The 17,296-nt window shown below is 37.8% G+C and overlaps 2 protein-coding genes and 1 pseudogene across 4 annotated transcripts; 2 read left to right on the top strand and 1 right to left on the bottom strand.

Moving 5' to 3' along the window:
- The first annotated feature begins 106 nt into the window (after window positions 1-106).
- On the top strand, window positions 107-5,109 carry LOC106452554 (annotated as a pseudogene).
- A 287-nt stretch (window positions 5,110-5,396) lies between these two features.
- Window positions 5,397-9,197, bottom strand: LOC125581863 (kinesin-like protein KIN-14S). The gene is made up of 12 exons (XM_048747994.1): window positions 8,935-9,197; window positions 8,752-8,835; window positions 8,388-8,497; window positions 8,212-8,311; window positions 7,872-8,135; window positions 7,527-7,806; window positions 7,282-7,443; window positions 6,986-7,201; window positions 6,856-6,893; window positions 6,605-6,768; window positions 6,403-6,516; window positions 5,397-6,327 (listed from the first exon to the last, which is right to left on the bottom strand). The coding sequence occupies exons 1-12, from the start codon at window positions 9,119-9,121 to the stop codon at window positions 5,554-5,556; spliced, it is 2,493 nt and encodes an 830-aa protein (XP_048603951.1). The 5' UTR covers window positions 9,122-9,197; the 3' UTR covers window positions 5,397-5,553.
- A 1,948-nt stretch (window positions 9,198-11,145) lies between these two features.
- Window positions 11,146-16,740, top strand: LOC125581865 (protein ALWAYS EARLY 1-like). Of its 3 annotated transcripts, none has more exons than XM_048748001.1 (18): window positions 11,146-11,370; window positions 11,717-11,827; window positions 11,990-12,088; window positions 12,194-12,259; window positions 12,389-12,466; window positions 12,744-12,924; window positions 13,156-13,385; window positions 13,478-13,715; window positions 13,891-13,962; window positions 14,087-14,304; window positions 14,417-14,719; window positions 14,797-14,972; window positions 15,038-15,314; window positions 15,398-15,571; window positions 15,662-15,784; window positions 15,947-16,024; window positions 16,112-16,348; window positions 16,425-16,740. In XM_048748001.1, the coding sequence occupies exons 2-18, from the start codon at window positions 11,729-11,731 to the stop codon at window positions 16,587-16,589; spliced, it is 2,814 nt and encodes a 937-aa protein (XP_048603958.1). In that variant the 5' UTR covers window positions 11,146-11,370; window positions 11,717-11,728; the 3' UTR covers window positions 16,590-16,740. The 3 variants fall into 3 exon arrangements, with proteins under 3 accessions (XP_048603958.1, XP_048603960.1, XP_048603959.1); XM_048748003.1 differs by having other exon boundaries at window positions 15,671-15,784; XM_048748002.1 differs by lacking the exon at window positions 11,146-11,370 and having other exon boundaries at window positions 11,699-11,827.
- Window positions 16,741-17,296: the final 556 nt, after the last annotated feature.

Raw genomic sequence — 17,296 nt, forward strand, 5'->3', positions numbered from 1 at the left:
CACTTTTGCAAAAATGGTAAAATACAACCACATTTTCACTAAATACTAGAAAATGAAAATTTCTTTTTTTTAGAAAAATGATTTATGCGTGGTTGTCAAAAAAGAAAAAAAAAAGAATTACAGTGCTAGTATTTACAGAAACGCCACTAGAATAGAAAGCTTTTTCCTCTCCTCTCCTCTCCTCTCCTCATCGTCACCGCCACATTCCTCCTTCGCCCACACCCAAAAACTCTAGGGTTTTCCAAGAGTTTTCACCCCTTCGCGTCTCCCCACTCACTCTCCAACCTTAGAGGTCATCCCTTATCTCTCGTTTTCGTTACCTAATCTTCGATCTCACCTTACTTTCCTCTCCTCTTTAATCTAACTCGAGCTTACGATTCTCGAGTACCTAAGTATCGAATCGCTAATCATCTGAGTGTATATTGAGAGTCAGTAAAGAATTAGGTTAAATCGTATTTTTTTTTTTTGATTTTGCAGTTTCTTTCTGATGGCGGCTGCTGCTGTTGATTGTCCCGGCTCGCTCAAATCCGTGAGGATCGTTGTGGTTGGTGACAAGGGAACTGGAAAATCGAGCTTGATTGTTGCTGCGGCCACCGATTCGTTCCCTCCCAATGTCCCTCCCGTGTTGCCTGACACCAAGCTCCCTTTTGAGTTCTTCCCTGATGGTATTCCCGTCACCATTGTCGACACTTCCTCCAGGTATGAAGAATGATAAGTCTTCTTGGAAGGATAGTGATGCTAGTGTAGAGACTGTAGATAAAAGAATGGGTCTTATGGTGATGTGGAGAGGGAAGTTAGTTGCCTTATGGCAGATGAGTGACGGGCCCTGTTCGTTTACCTATTTCGTTTTGCTGTCGCGTAACCTGTGATTGGTCACAGTCGCAGGTTGTTGGTGTTCGTTTGATGTTGCGCGACATCGACCAGTCGTAGGTTCTGATTCAAGTCACCCGAAAAAACAGCGACTAAAACTTATAAAAAATTTGGTCGCGCGACATGTAAACGAACATAATTTTAATCGCAGGCAGGTCGTAATCTTAGTCGTAGGTCGCAAGTTAACGTAAAAGGTCGCGCGACACATAAACGAACATAGCCACATTGTGTAGGGTTACTGTTTGCTCATATGTTATCGTTGTTAGTATAGTAATGTACCAAATGTGTATGTTAGCTGGAAAGAGAACTGTTTTATGGTTTGCAGCTTTGTTGATGTATCTTTTGATAATTATGCTTGTGTGGTTCAGGCCGGAAGATAGGAACATGGTTGCCGAGGAATTGAAGCAGGCAGATGCGGTGGTTTTGACGTATGCTTGTGATCGACCTGAGACACTTGAAGGTTTGACTACATACTGGCTTCCAGAGCTTCGGCGATTAGAGGTTTGATTTTAGCCTCTCTGTTTTCAGTTTAGTCATGTCAATCTTCATGTTTTAGCAGGTGTATAGATTCACTCCTGGTACTTAATATCACTGTTCTTTTATAACAGAGTTGTTGTGGACTAAACTTTAGCTGCTTTTAAGATTGGCTTGTGATCTATTTTTTTTTAAACAGGTAAAAGTTCCTATAATAGTAGCAGGTTGTAAGCTTGACTTCAGAGACGACAATAACCAGGTCAGCCTCGAACAAGTGATGTCACCTATAATGCAGCAGTTTCGGGAGATTGAGACTTGTATCGAGTGTTCTGCTCTAAAGCAACTCCAGGTTTCATGACTTCGTTATTCCTCTTGAGATATTATATTTGTCTTAGCTCAAACATGGCACCAAAGTTGATTCGATGTAGCTTAGGCATGTGATCGTCTTACCAAGAAATTCGAAGGACTTAAGTTGTGCCGATTTTTTTGGCTTGGAAGTGGTTACTATCGTGATTGGTTTGCACTTTATTAGGGATGCCTAGTCATAAAACAACTTTAGAATACGAAGTATACACTACATTTTAGTCCTGAACTATGATCCTAATAGAAACGCTTTCCTGTAGGCACAAGAAGTTTTCTATTATGCACAAAAAACTGTCCTTCACCCAACTGGACCTCTGTTCGATCAAGAAGCCCAGGCATTGAAGCCCCGGTGTGTAAGGGCCTTGAAGCGTATCTTTATACTCTGTGATCAGGACAGAGATGGTGCTCTTAGCGAGGCTGAGTTAAATGATTTTCAGGTTCTATTTTCTCTTCTTGTGTTTTGGCTATTTCTTCATAGAATTGGCTCTGGCCTATCCTTCAGGGTTTTAAAGAAGTAATGAATCTCGTATCCCGATGACACATCTAATTGCTGTTTCCAAATAGGTCAAGTGCTTTCATGCACCATTGCAGCCTTCTGAAATTGAAGGTGTTAAGAGGGTTGTGCAAGAAAAGTTGCCAGAAGGTGTGAATGAAAGAGGACTGACAGTGACTGGCTTCCTGTTTCTACATGCACTTTTTATTGAGAAAGGGAGGCTCGAGACAACATGGACTGTACTTAGGAAGTTTGGGTATAACAATGAGATCAGACTTGCTGATGAATTGCTCCCGCCTTCATTATTCAAACGAACACCTGATCAGGTAAATTGCAGTGTTTTTTTTGTATTTATTGGGTTTTGCAGTCATCTGCCACTGGATGAGCTGTATATCTATTTTTTTTTTTCGAATTTTAACAGCAATAGAATGTGGATGCGTATTTGTTTCATTGCTATATTTTTACAGTAACTTGCCTTCTTCGGCGTTGTGCAGCTAATGATTGTGTTCATTGTTTCTGTAGAGTGTCGAGTTGACAGATGTAGCAATTGAATTCTTGAAAGGAGTGTTTATGATGTTTGATGACGATGAGGTACTTTTTTGTTTAAAACTAATGGGTTTAGGTTGCAGTTTTTATAGTTGTCAATTTGTAATAATAAGTTTTCACTTTGCAGGATAATAATCTGAGACCTCAAGAGATTGAGGATCTTTTTTCAACTGCACCTGAAAGGTACCTTTTCCACCTTCAGAAAGCAAAGAACTTGTAATTTTGATTTTGATAGTCTCCACTTCATTAAAAAGCCACAATAAATTATGAATGTCAGTCCTTGGAAAGATGCTCCTTATGATGGCGCTGCAGAGAAAACTGCCCTTGGAGGACTATCGGTTGACGCTTTCCTGTCACTGGTAATCAGTACTCTCCTCTTTCACATATGCTCAACAAAGGAAACATTTTGTATGCATGCAAACACATAATACTCATTCTTCTTTGTTTCGTTTTTGCTTTTGGTTTTTGATTGACAGACTAAATGTCATGCAATTCTTGCTGTCAGTCATAATTGCTTATGTATCTTTATTGTTTGGAACATATACAACTTTATCATTGGATTTTATGTGGTTTTGCAATTTGAGTGGATTTCTTATCATTATTGTTTGGGATCTAGTTTTACCAAGTTGTCCATTGAATCAGGTATATTATGTTTCCTAATCTTTCAATTATATCCTTCCAGTGGTCACTGATGACAATACTAGAACCAGCTAAGAGTGTGGAATATCTGATTTACATTGGATTCCCGGGTGATCCATCTTCTGCCATTCGTCTTACTAGGAGGAGGCGTTTAGATCGCAAAAAGCAACAATGCGAAAGAAAAGTTTTCCAGTGCTTTGTGTTTGGACCCAATAACGCTGGAAAATCTGCATTACTGAATTGCTTTCTTGGAAGGTTTGTACCGAATCTTATTGCATTTCCAAAATATAAACAGAAAATAATATAATACGTTCCATGTTTTTATGCATGGAGACGGTTGCATATAGTTAGAGCAGAGAATTTTCCTCTTTTTTTAGATGACCTCTCCATATGGTTTACAGTTATGTCTCTTCATGATCTAGGTTATATGAAAACCAGGGATCAACCACTGATGAGCGCTATGCAGTAAATATGGTCGATGACTCTGGGGTGAGTGGGAATACTTATGCAATTTGTCTCATTATGTGTGTGTTTGTGAGCGCATAAAGAGATATGTGCAAAATACTGCGCAAGAATAGCAAACCTGAGTGAACAAAAGTTTTCAGACGTGCTACCTTTTTGGCATCTTTTGAGGCTACTTTTTGTTTATTCTCTGTATGTACTTTGCTCATTAATCTGAAAATTACGATTCTCTGGGTGTAGAGTGCAAAGAAAACTCTTGTGATGAGGGAAATTCCAGATGATGGGGCTAAAGGGCTATTTTCATCCAAGGAGTCGTTGGCTGCATGTGACATAGCTGTCTTCGTGTATGACAGGTAATGTTTCTTTCTCTTTGATTGGCTGAGACATGCTCAAGTATATGCCTTTGTCATCCTCTGATTTTGCTTTCCTCCAGCTCTGATGAGTCGTCATGGAAGAGAGCGACTGAGCTACTTGTAGAAGTTGCAACTCACGGAGAGGCCTCCGGATATGAGGTCCCTTGTCTCATGGTTTCAGCCAAGGACGATCTTGATTCATTCCCAATTTGCATACAAGAATCCACAAGGGTAAGGCTCTTATTGACCTCTGAGTCTATTAAGAAAACGAGAATGACTTATAAAGCAATGTTTATGCACACGAATCTCTTTGCAGGTGACACAAGATATGGGAATAGAGCCTCCGGTATCCATCAGCTCGAAACTGGGTGATTTCAACAACTTATTCCGCAAAATCGTAGCTGCAGCGCAACATCCTCATCTGAGTATTCCAGAAACTGAAGCAGGAAAAAGCCGCAAACATTACAACAGGCTAATCAACCGCTCTCTTATGGCTGTTTCAAGTATGTTTACTTCCATGGTCTCTTGAATCTTGACACAATTTTTCTCGCACGAACAAACAAAACCCATTAACAAAAACTTCGTATAACAGTTGGAGCTGCTGCTGTAGTCGTTGGACTGGCTGCATACCGTGTGTATGCTGCAAGAAAGAGCGCTTCTGCCTGAGAAGATTTGAGAATGAAGAAGCCAGTGTCTCAAGGTGTGAACGCGAAAAGAAGATGGCAAATCTCTTGTTCTGAGTTTGTTTATCCTAAGTTTAAACCAGCGTTCTGTTTTTTAGAAGATTAATAGAAAAAATGGGCTTTTCAAGATCTTGTAGGAACATTAAGGGACAAGAGAAAGAAGAGAACATATAGTTACAATAGACATTGTGTTGAGTTTTATCAATAACAAAAGAACTTTTGTCTCCTTGATGTGGGATCTTGTTCTATCAAATGCAAAAATGCCTTATGGATTGAAGAATTGAATTGAGAGAGGTTCTTGCAACCATCTTTTATATATATTTTACAAGTCAATAAACCCAAAGCCTCACTGTTTCATTAACATAACTAGACAAGGGAAGAAGAGCATAGGATTGTGAGTCATTAGTGAAGTAAACACTACGATGTAGTGTATAAACAAAATGAATATAACTTGTGTTATCTGTTTCCGAAGCTATGCACTCTGTTGCATAGTTTCTTCTTACATTTGAGCCGAGGTTTGAATTGCATCCCATATATCAAAGCCATAGCACAAGATCTCTCAATAGAGTTGTAGTTAAACAAATCAATTGAAGAATAATACAAAAAAATAACAGAAATCCTATTTAATGTAAAACACACACTTTCACAAAGACTGTGAATAAAAAGATCACTACTGTTCCCTCCTGACCAAATCGGTAGTAGTAGAAGAAGAAGAGGAAGAAGCTCGCATAGCTATAAACGATGGTCTTCTGTTCTTGAACTTAAGCGGACTCCACACCACAGCCTTCTTCTGCAATGCAACCACCGTGGGATGTCTCGGCTTCCACGAGCTCCCTTCTCCTCCTCCAAGAGGGCTCTTCTTGAATCTGCTACCTTTCATTGCATTTGGAGTGACCAGATTGTGGTCTGGAGAGAAGAGCTTGGAGTATCTCCCCCTTCTCGGGCCACCACCACCACCACGGAACGCAGGACGTGATGGAGTAGTCATGTTCATGTAAGAAGATGACGATGGTTCTGGTCTCAACGTTGCAATAGAGACTCTCCTCCTCGGCTGGAGTGTTTTATTATTACCTGATGCAATAGATGACGGAGGAGGGGCTGGTCTGAACGCGATGGAGCTTCTTCTTGGTTTCATTAGTGTATTTATGTCCATGGATGATGATCTTCTGAGTCTGTTATTATTATTATTATTCTCTTTGCTTGTTGCGTCTGAGAATCTCTTGGCAGGAGGACCCTGAGATGGTTGCTGCGGCATGAAGTTTGTGATTCTTCTGAGTGGCATTCTCATTGATCTTGGGGGAGCCAAAGGTGGCTTTTTCTCTGTGATTGTCGGTAGTTGTCTAGATGCTGTTGTTGATGATGATGATGCAGTCGCTAGAGCTCGTGTCTCCTGCTTGATTCTGGTTTTCCTTTCTTCCGCTAGTTGAAATTCCAGATCACGAACCTGAAACATGATCCACAACTTTAGAAGAAGAGAAGCACTAAACATATCAAAACCTATTAGTTAAAGCTGGACTACCTTATCTTGAAGTCCTTTGCATATATGTTCTCTAGCAGTGAGGCGTAGCTGTAGTGACTGCACATTGTCCTGCAGCTTCTTGGTTTCCTTCTCCTCATGTTTCAGCTTCTCTGTCTGTTTATAAAGGGAGACAACAAAAAGAAATTCAGCTTTAAATATGTTTAAAGCTTAGATGAATAAGAGTTCAGAGGATTCACGTTACCATTTGTTTTAGCTTGAGGAGTTCAGATACATCCGCTTGTTTCCGGGCAGGTCCACTTTCGATTCCGCGAACTCTGCTTGCAAAGTTTAAGGAGCAAAGCGTCTCTCCTTGATCAGCAGAGCTAGGACTAATCTGAACAAACATCAACGTCTTGCAATCTCCACCTATATAAGTGACAGTGAAATGAACACATCATGGAGATGAAAAACAAAATGTCCTATGGCGCATGTAAACAACGGAACTATACTTACCCAAAGAGTTTTGTAGCATATGAGTGAGCTTTGAGTTTCTAGCGCAACAAAAAAGAGAGAAAAGTTTTTCCATATTAAACCAGTGAAGTTCAAATGAAAATGTCTTGACATAGGGGAGGAAGGGAGAAACCTGTAAGGAATGTGGCTTGTTTTGGATGCAAGGGCGGAGATAACATCACCGAGTGCCGAAAGCGACTTATTGATAAACTGAGATTCTTTCAGCCTTTCTCCTTCAACTTCTACCTTCCCTACTCGCTCACTTCCAGCCAAGTCCACCAGCCAAAGATGGCTTCTCGTTTTCTGGCCATTGATTAAATTCTCTCCCTTCACTGTCACTCGCAACAAGCTGCACAAAAAAAGAAAGCTTTGATTGTATGAGTAAGGTTTCGTTTCACATGATTTTTGTTTCCAGACCCTTTTGCATACCAATGAGAGCGGCTGCTTTGCTCGTTTGCAGCTGTTGATCCCACAGATCTAACGCAGTAGCCTCTCTTGAGGAGTTCCCACACTTCGTCTGTGTTGAAAACTTGTGCTTCGACTAATCCAGGGACTTCTTGAGTTCCTTCTGCTGATTGCTTAACTTCCAACCTTCATTAATTCAACACAGACAGAGATAGATACAGTGAGGCTTTTTTTATTCTATTGCCAAAGCAAGAGAATGAAGGACTTACTTTTTAGGAGGATGGCTTGAGTTATCAACTAAGAGGTCCCTTATCTTCTCATTGTAAACCTCCAGCATGCTAACAGATAGCTCAAATTTCATGAGACGGCTTCTACTTTCTGAAGAGCGAAAGAGTTCTTCTAATGTCCTGTAGTTCACTCCTCTGTTCTCTGGTGTTCCCGCCATGGTAAATGTCTTCCCGGTTCCAGTTTGGCCATAGGCAAAAATGCAGACATTGTAACCATCAAGCACAGAAGTAACTATAGGTTTTGTCTGTGCAAAAACAGTCTCTGCACATAAAGGGAACAGTCAGATAAGAAGACTCAATGGTGTAGTGTTCAAAAAGCCAGTTTACCTTGCCCATCCTCAGGCTTGAATACATGGTCAAACGTAAAACGCTTCTTGGAGGAATCGGATGAAAGCAGTTGAAGCTCGTTTTCATGGGAGGCATCAAACTCAACAACAGAAGCACAGCCATTCGCTATGTCAGCTTGGTTTAGAGGCCTGCATCTGCAAAAGACCCTGATATTCCCCTTGAGTTCGATATTTTCATTGTACAATCGCTTCCTCTCTGATGACTCTTCCAAGTAGTGCTTTTTCAGAGTTCCAAGCTCAGTAGCTGCCATTGAAGACACACAACATCAATTAAAAAATAGCAAACAAGCCTTGAACAAAGCTAAAATAAAGGCACTGACTCAGAAGCTGGAGAGCTTTTGACATTTCCGGTTCTACAAAGGAGCAATTCTTGATTTCTTTCACTTGGTTGGACACCAACGCATGCTCATCCTTCAAGACCTATACAAAAAAACCTCCATATTATACTCACTTTCAATTGCAACTCAGAAGGAACTTGTTAAAACAAAGGGAGTACCTTGATTTTGCTACTCAAATCAATAATTTTCTGGAGAATTGGAAGCGTTGGTCCACCGTTAGGAGAAACTTGTTGGCTTCCACTTGTAACAGAGTCCTCGCTTTCTTCCACTGTTATCAGCCAAATCAGTAATGCATCAAAACTCGTTGCCTTACACACAGCCAAATCAGTTTCAGATTCATCAAATAAATTTATAAACCCAAAACCCTGATTCGAATCTTCTAAAGACCTAATTTGATTCAACATGGAAAATAATGGATTGAGATATCTACGACTAGGGATCAAGCAATCGAAATCAAAACTTCAGGTTCGCTTGTGATTTTCTCTGTGCGAAATTCAAAATTCACAACGAGGAAACCATCACCAGCGTCGGGATCGTGATCTTCAGCAGAATACTCCTTCGATTCGCACGGCGAGACACCATCGCTGCAAATTTCTGGATGTTGATCTGACCAAAAACCGTGTTTAATCAGCGTAATCGTTTCGTTTCGAATCAAGAAAACGAATCGAAAGAAACACAGATCAATCGAGAAATTGAGAATAGTACCTTCCATGGCGGATCTGGTTGAGAAACCCAGAGAATTAGAATCGAGAATACTGAAGCAATAGAGGAAGAGAGAGAGAGAGAGAGAGACGAGTGTTAGGTAAGTGGTGGGGGAATTTGAATTTGAGATTAATAAGAGCCGTTGGATGTGAGGAGCTTTGTAACGTTTATATATATCATCGCCGTTCATTCATTTATCGGAGCGTCAGAAAACGGATCCGAATACGGGTTAATCGAAACGGATCCTTAAAGCCATTTTAACTTAGAAAGCTTCACAACCTTCTCCTTTAGCTAGGAGGGTTTCCTTTAAAAAGGATAAAATATTTTTCATAAGTTAATAAAAACCCCCCTTCCAATTAGTTTACAAAAAGATCCCAAGTATGCTAATTGCGATATTACACCCCTATATTTCACTTGTTTAAACAAATGGTGTAACGGTAGGAACATTAGGAAAGTATAAGAAAAAATAAGTAGGAATAAAATTTTGGGAATGATAAGAAATGATGACTTTTTTATCAAAATTAATTAGGAACAAATTTGTTCTACAATTCTCTACGGAAAATGAATGAAAAACAAAAACCATTCTTCATGAATGTCAATTATTTTAAAGAATGTTAAGAAATATTGTAGTGTTCCTCTTCGTTTCATTGGTTACCATTCAAAACCAAAATTTACGTAATTTTCGTTATCAGGATTACTAGAATTTATATAAGGCTTATTCTTCGGTACCAACCTGTTTCACGGCTAATTGTGATGTATCTATTGTCGAGACCATTGATTAAAGTATATTATTTATATATCACTAAATTTTTTTTGGTAATCATCATTTATATAATACTAAATATAACTTAATTATGTAATTAAATTTTAAATATAAAATATTTAGACCATTGATTAAAGTGATACATGGCATGAGATTTTTATAAGTTTTCTAGTCTCATATGAAAAATTATTTATTTCTTCTTATTTTTCTTTCTTTCTTTTTCAAAATATTTTAAATGCTAACTTTTTTTTACAACTACTCATATTGATGTCGTTAGTATATCTTGTTATTTGTTTCTTTAGTTGACCAATATAACCTTTGATTCTGGTTAAATTCATAAATCAACGATGTTTAATTGAAACTTTTGGCCATCTATCAATGTTAAATTTTCTGTTGTATTTTCGTTAAAAATTTGAATTCAAAATTACGATGGTTAGAATCATTACATAAGGCAGTATATTATAGAGTAAGTATGTGAGTTGACAAAGTATAGGTGAGCAATTCAGTTTAATTACAAATTCGGTTTAGTTTATTTGGTCTAAGAAAACTTTAATCAAAGTCAACCTATATTAGTTTGGTTTGTATTTGGTTTGGTACAATTTTAGTTCGGTTTGATTTGTGTTTGATTTGGTTTGGTTTTAGTTCAGTTTTATTTAATTTCTTTTGTTCAGTCAAATTGATTTTTTAGTTTTGTTACGGTTTAATTACAAAAATATAATTTATGATAACATAAACAAATTACCATTTGACAAAAAATCATTATTTTCTTCGTATTTAAACATAAATCTAAACATCACAATAAAAATGTAAGAGATAATCCAATTATTTTATGTTATTATCTTCAAAACTAATATAAATATCTTAGGTAATTTTTCGTTTTTGATGTTAATGCATGAGATTCATACTCTTTTATTTTATTTTAGTTGTGTTTATTCTATTCATTTAGAAGTAAAAATGTATAAACCATACTTAGTTGTTTAGTTTAAATATATTAAATCTTAATATTATTATTATAGTTAGTTAGCCTAACTAAAAACACTTAAGTTTTTCAATTTGGTTCGGTCATAACTGAATATTTTGGATTGATAAAATTTTGAACCAAATAGTTTAAACATATAATTTGGTTTGATTTGGGTCGGTTTGAATTCGGATGAGTCAATTTGGTTTGGTTTGGTTTTTACCCACCACTATAACAAAGACAAAAAAAAAACAAATAAATTTTCCATTTCTCAGCGTCATTATCTATATATTTTTATTTCGAAATAAGGGTATTTTTCAAATATAATCGCATGAAGCCGTTACTACAAACCCTAAATAAACTAAAAAAAAAATCCAACGGTGAATATACATAACGGGAAGACACGTGGTCGTTTAGGATCACAAGCTTCAGATATTCAGAGTGGTAAACAAAATAAATAAACAAACGCCTATTGGCTCCCAAGTATCATCAAGTCGGCCTTTTTATTCAAGTTTCGCGGCAACGCCTCTCTCTCTTTACATCATCTACACGACAATCCTTTCTCTCTCTCTCTCTCTCTCTCTCTCTCTCTCTCTCTCTCTCTCTCTCTCAATCTCTTTCGAGTTTTCTCACCGATCTATCGAAGAAGCTTCTCGAGCTTTTCTCTTCTTCTCTGTGGAGAGATTCAACAACCGATTCTCCTTGAGCTGCGTAATCGGTGAGTGGATCTCCTCTGATTTTAGGGTTTTAACGGAACTAATTGGGATCTCTTTGAACTTCAATTTAATCTGATTTTTGTGAAAAGCCTTTTGTGAAAATTGAATTTCACTTTTTAACTTGTTTCGTTCGAATTTCAAAATTCTCGAAAGCTTGGATGCGAATCTGGTCTACTTTTGATTTTTTGAATTCCTCAAAGTTTGATTCCGATTGGGTGCTGCGAATTTGTAATCAAAGTTGGTGTCTTTATTCAATCGATGCTTCAAATTTCGTTGAAGGGAGTAAAAGTTTTCGTCTTTCTTGGTCAGATCGGTTTAATTTGAACTTCCGTTGCAATCACTGGGCAGATAAACCGGAAGATGGGGCCCAGTAGGACGTCAAAGAGTGTGTACAAACGTTCCAACAAAGAACCTTCTCCTGAGAAAGAGTTAAGGAACTCTAGCAAAACCAAGCCAAGAGTGAGTTTTTTGTTTTTTAAAACCCAAAGCTAGTCACTTTGATGCTCGTAGCTATGTTATTAGGAGTCAAAGAGATCCAAATCTTTAGGGAGACTGAGAGATTTTTTTCCAGTTTTCCTTTGTGCTTTTTTTGTTGACGATGTGTTATTTTTTTTATCTCAGAAGAAGAGATTGACTGATAAGCTGGGACCTCAGTGGGCGAAAGTAGAGCTTGAGCGTTTCTATGACGCGTATCGGAAACATGGCAGAGACTGGAAAAAGGTAAGCTGTGTTGCACAGTGTAGTTTTATAAGACTACTTTCTTAAAAAAATTGTATGACTTCAGAGTCTTAATTAATACTAGTTCTTCCCTGGAAACTGCTTTAGGTAGCTGCTGCAGTGAGGAATAACCGGTCTGTTGACATGGTGGAAGCTCTTTTTAATATGAATCGGGTATGAATACTAGAATATCTCACTTTTCAGCTTCGTTTACCATCGAGATGGGATATGTTATCCCTTGGCTTCATTAAGTTTAACATGAATGCCTTTTTCATCCATTTGATTTTTGTCTTTTCTTTCCAGGCATATTTATCTCTGCCCGAGGGAACTGCTTCTGTCGTTGGCCTCATTGCAATGATGACTGATCATTACAGCGTCATAGTGAGTCATTTATCTTCTTTTTTTTTTTTTGTCAACGAGTGAGTCATTTATCTTATTAACACCTTAAAGTTCATGTTAAATGACTTCCTGCGGTTGCTCAAAAAAAAAAAAAAAAAAGACTTCCTGCTTGAAAATTCAAATGGGAAGTTGAAGCGTAAATTGAAGTTGGGAAATTTTTGTGTTATATTTATTTGTAAACAAGGGAGAGATGTGGCAGATTGTTTGTTTAGTAAAGTTATCTGGTCCAGTTGTTACATGCTTATGGTAATGTTTGTAGGAGGAGAGCGAAAGTGAAGAAGAAGAAGAAGGCCATGGTGCTTCTGGAGTATCGGTTAAATATCAGAAGCGCAAACTTGCTAAACTTTCGTCGATTGATTTTCGACAAGAAGTTATTCCACCACATTCAGTTGCATCAGCGGAAGGCTGCCTCCCATTTCTGAAGCTGACACAAGCTTATGGTACAATCATTACTTCCCGCAACTAAGTTTTCTAAACTTTATTGTTTAAAAGATACTTAAACAAATGATTACTATTCGGTTTGAATTGTTGAGTAAATAAACAACAAGCTGCCTTTTATCTTAACTCTGTTTGCTCACAATATTTATAGGGTAAAGATATGTGGCAGCGTAACAACTACATGTAAATGGACATGTTAAAGAGTGCGTGGTTTGTTACTTTGCGTTATGCAGGAATAGAGCGACGTGCCGCTGGTAAACGTACACCTCGGTTTCCTGTACCAAGTGAATACGAGAGGGAAGAGAGAGAAGGTTGTATGCCACCAAGTAAAAGAGCCAAGAAGCAACTTGAGGCCCATGACGATGATACACTAGCGCTAGCAATGGCAAATGCAGTGAGAAGAGGAGAAGGATCACCATATAGAAGAGCAGAAGTCAATGGCAGCACTTCAAATGGAAAAATGGTATCTTTCTAGCTCTAACAACTTATCATCTCATGTCCTTCTTGTCATGATTCATTAAAACAGACTATTCTTTTTCTTTTTGCGTTTGCCAGTCACAAGCAAAGGAAGCTCAATCCAAGCACGGTGCAAGCTCCATGGTTAGGAATGTGGTGAGAATAAGCCGAGACAGAAGGCATATAAAGGCAGCGCCTGGTGGAGCTTTGTTGGTGAATACGGAAGGGGCTGGTACCGTGGAGAAGGGGAAAAATGTGAGATTCGAAGAAGCAGAAGGAGCTGCTTCTAATGACAGCGGAGAAGCAGGCAGTGCCAATGAGGGATTCAAATCTGGAGGTAAAACGCGATAATAAGTTCATAGGTTCAATAGTGATCCTGTTTTATAGTTTTATCATAGTGATATATTGATAACTTATCTATACCGCATTGTCTTATTAACTTGGAGAGCTTCATCTTTTGAGAATTCAATATATCAGAATCTGAAAGTTATTGCTTGTCTCTTCCTGCGTAGATGAATTTGAAGCTCTGCAAGCATTGGCTGCATTGTCAGGTTTACTGTCTCCTGACGAGTTGAAGGAATCAGGTGAACAACGAATGTTTTTTTTTCCCGTTAACAATTTATATTGTCTGTGTTTAGAAGAAGAGAGCTTTCACATTCTACCATACACATCTCTTTAATTATTTCTAATGTTTTGTGTTAAATCTAGAATCAAATCCACAGTTGAAAGAAGACAGAATAGGTAATAACGTGGATGAGAAACCTAACACTCCGGAAACCTTTGTCAGAAGCTATCACAGACGAAAATCAAAACAAGCAGCACCAGAAGATAGTCTTATCCTTCCAGTTTCACCTGCTGATGCTAATGCTGTTTCCATAGGGGAACCTGGCACTTCAAAAAGAAAACGTAAAACTCTACATGATAAGGTATTTGCTTGGGTTTAATCTTACTCTGTGATCTGTAGGGTCCTTAACAAAGTCTTTCAATCAAAAAGCTTATGGCTTATGCCTAAGTAATTTTCTGTTCATTGCAATGCAGGAATCGGCTGAAGATGATAATTTGAAGACTATGTTCAAAGCGAGACGTGCTGATCAAAGTCCACCAAAGCGGCTGAAAACTGCAAAAACCGCGGAAGAATCTTCTTCACCTAGTGATAAGAAAATAACTGAACCGGATGCAGTAGTGTCAGCTACACAAGTTTCAGGTCCGGGTCCAGCGAGTTTGCGGCAGAGACCACCAAACAGGCGTAAGATGAGTTTGAAGAAGAGTTTACGAGAGAGAGCTAAAATTTCTGAAACCACTCATGAGAAGCCACATAGTTGCAAGAAAGAGTTATTAAAGGTGGAGTTTCTAACTTTTATTTCTCTTAAGACGCATTCAAAAATCTGGTAATTTTATTTACTTTATTCCATTTACAGGAGCAAGTCTCGACTTGTCTGTCGTGTCCATTGGTACGTCGAAGGTGCATATATGAATGGTTCTACAGTGCAATTGACTACCCCTGGTTTGCAAAGATGGAGTTCATTGATTTTCTAAATCATTTGGGGATTGGTACTCCAAGACTTACTCGTCTTGAATGGAGCGTCATTAAAAGGTTTGCTCAAGTTTTTAATATGTAAAGATTTGCAAAAGGTTACTCATTCTGTTGTGTATTTTCAGTTCTCTTGGTAGAACTCGGAGGTTCTCTGAGAAGTTCATACAGGAAGAGCGGGACAAACTCAAACAGTATCGTGAATCTGCGAGAAAGCATTACACAGAGCTACGCACAGGTGCAAGGGAAGAGCTTCCTAGAGATTTTGCTCAGCCTTTATCAGTGGGGAACAGAGTCATTGCCATCCATCCTAAAACACGTGAAGTTCGTGATGGCAAGATTCTTGCTGTTGATCATAACAAGTGCAACGTTCTGTTTGATGACTTGGGCGTCGACTCAGTTATGGTAAAATCACAAAATGTTGACGCAAGTCACTTCTTGTGGACTTTAAGATGGTTTAACGAATCCTTTTTGTATTTATTTGGCAGGACATTGATATCATGCCTTTAAATCCGTTGGAATACATGCCATACGGTCTGATGAGGCAAATCGAAAGCAAAGAAGTAGAGCTTAACAGACACCCAAGCTCTGATAAATCTGCTCTGTTCCCTCCTCATGTACTTGAAAATATCGACTTTTCCATGCTTCCTCCTGAGAAACAGGTACACACTGACGTTTCGATCTTCCTTTTCGATCTTCCTTTCTTTTTTTTTCAGAACGTTTTTGGTAAACTCTATGCATGATTCAATAAGTCTCTACAGAATGATAGGGACAAGCGAGTCAAAACTGATCAATCATATAACATAGCTAATGACAACGCAAGACAAGGTGAAAATCAACGAGCTCTGATGTTGGAGTATGCTTCAGATGCAGAGGTAATGACTGTGTATGCCTTATTTGTGGCTATTGGTAACTAAATAGTCTCAAGTTAATGAATCTTGGATGCCCGTGGAAGCTTGCCTTTAGATTGATAACTATAAACCTTTTTTTTTTTTTTTGCCAAAATGAAGAATATTGTTTTTAATTCTGCTTTTCAGGAAATGGAGCCAGAAATGCTTGGAATAGTTAGTGGTTCAAGGTCAATAGCACAAGCAATGGTGGATGCAGCTATGAAGGTAGTTACGATCAACTATTAGAGTAGTATCCAAATAAATACAGAGAACTCAAAAGGCATACAAGTCTTACCTTATGTGCTGTTGTAGGCTGCATCTTTGGTAAAGGATGACAAAGACAAAAGGAATGTGGTTCTACAAGCTTTAGACTCAATGGATGAACATCATCAGGCATTAAATTACTCCGTAGTGTCTGGTATAAAGCATCAAGACCAAACCAATGGCAGCTTTGAGCCTCATCATCAAAGCTGGTCTCCCTCAAACACTGAAGGTTTGATGGCTTCAGAGCTTATCGCCTCTTGTCTTTCAACTTGGCTCATGATTCAGGTAAAACTTAAAAAAGGAAAGTTTAAATCCAAATCACTGTTTTTACATATGACTGAAATGGAAAGAGAGCTTGCAGAGGTGCACAGAGAAGCAGTACCCACCAGCTGATGTAGCTCAGGTGATGGAGATAGCAGTGAGAAGCTTGGAGCCAAGGTGTCCCCAGAACATGCCCATCTACAGAGATATTCAGACTTGCATGGGGTGGATCACGAATCAAATCATGTTTCTTGTAAAAACATGAAAATTTAACTTTTGAGTTCTTTATTTGTACTGTCTGGATGGATGGTAGATGTTAGTTTAGTTTTAGTTAGGTAATAACTGAACAGTTATTCTTTTATTGGGTCAGTTCGGGTTTCAAAAGCCTTTGAAATAAAATTCACTCTCCTCTGAAAGCCGAACACTATGTAGTAAACTAGTTTTCTGCATATAAACCGAGAATACCAAAACCAAAACTGAACCCAAGTTCTTTGAATAGTTTCTAAATACTCGATGTTAAATACTCGATGTTTTGGGTATACTTGAAGTTTTGGGTGTATACATAAGAATTAAGATATACATTTTTTCCTAAAAAGTAACATTAAAAATATAAACTAAAATTAATTCAGCCAATCCTTAAAGATAAATATAAAACATCATTGGTCACACACTTTTTAATAAAACTAAGATTAATATAAAAATTCAAAACATCATCTATTTTGAAACATCAAAAACTTTCCAAAACATCATCTATTTTAAAACGGAGGGAGTATATTTTTAGAACTCAAAAACCAAAATCGAAATCGTATCCGAACCCAATGATTATCCAAACATTTAAAATACAGTTTATATACTTAAAAATATTGATTATATTTAATTTTAAAATTATTTAAATATTTATAAATACTTATAAACCAAAATATCAAGAAAAAAGAACTGATATACATGAATATTTTTATTTTAGATATTTAA

This window comes from Brassica napus, chromosome C2, assembly GCF_020379485.1.
Source record: "Brassica napus cultivar Da-Ae chromosome C2, Da-Ae, whole genome shotgun sequence".
Classification (NCBI taxonomy): Eukaryota; Viridiplantae; Streptophyta; class Magnoliopsida; order Brassicales; family Brassicaceae; genus Brassica; species Brassica napus.

Bases quoted from the DNA above. Each gene is read 5' to 3' on its own strand.
- LOC125581863 (XM_048747994.1), bottom strand. From the start codon at position 9,121: ATGAACGGCGATGATATATATAAACGTTACAAAGCTCCTCACATCCAA. The intron at 8,836-8,934 runs GTACTATTCTCA...GTTTTTGGTCAG, and splicing joins AACCAGATCCGCCATGGAAG to ATCAACATCCAGAAATTTGC. The intron at 6,894-6,985 runs GTTTCTCCCTTC...TTGTTGCGCTAG, and splicing joins ACAAGCCACATTCCTTACAG to AAACTCAAAGCTCACTCATA.
- LOC125581865 (XM_048748001.1), top strand. From the start codon at position 11,729: ATGGGGCCCAGTAGGACGTCAAAGAGTGTGTACAAACGTTCCAACAAA. The intron at 14,305-14,416 runs GTATTTGCTTGG...ATTGCAATGCAG, and splicing joins GTAAAACTCTACATGATAAG to GAATCGGCTGAAGATGATAA. The intron at 16,349-16,424 runs GTAAAACTTAAA...GAGAGCTTGCAG, and splicing joins CAACTTGGCTCATGATTCAG to AGGTGCACAGAGAAGCAGTA.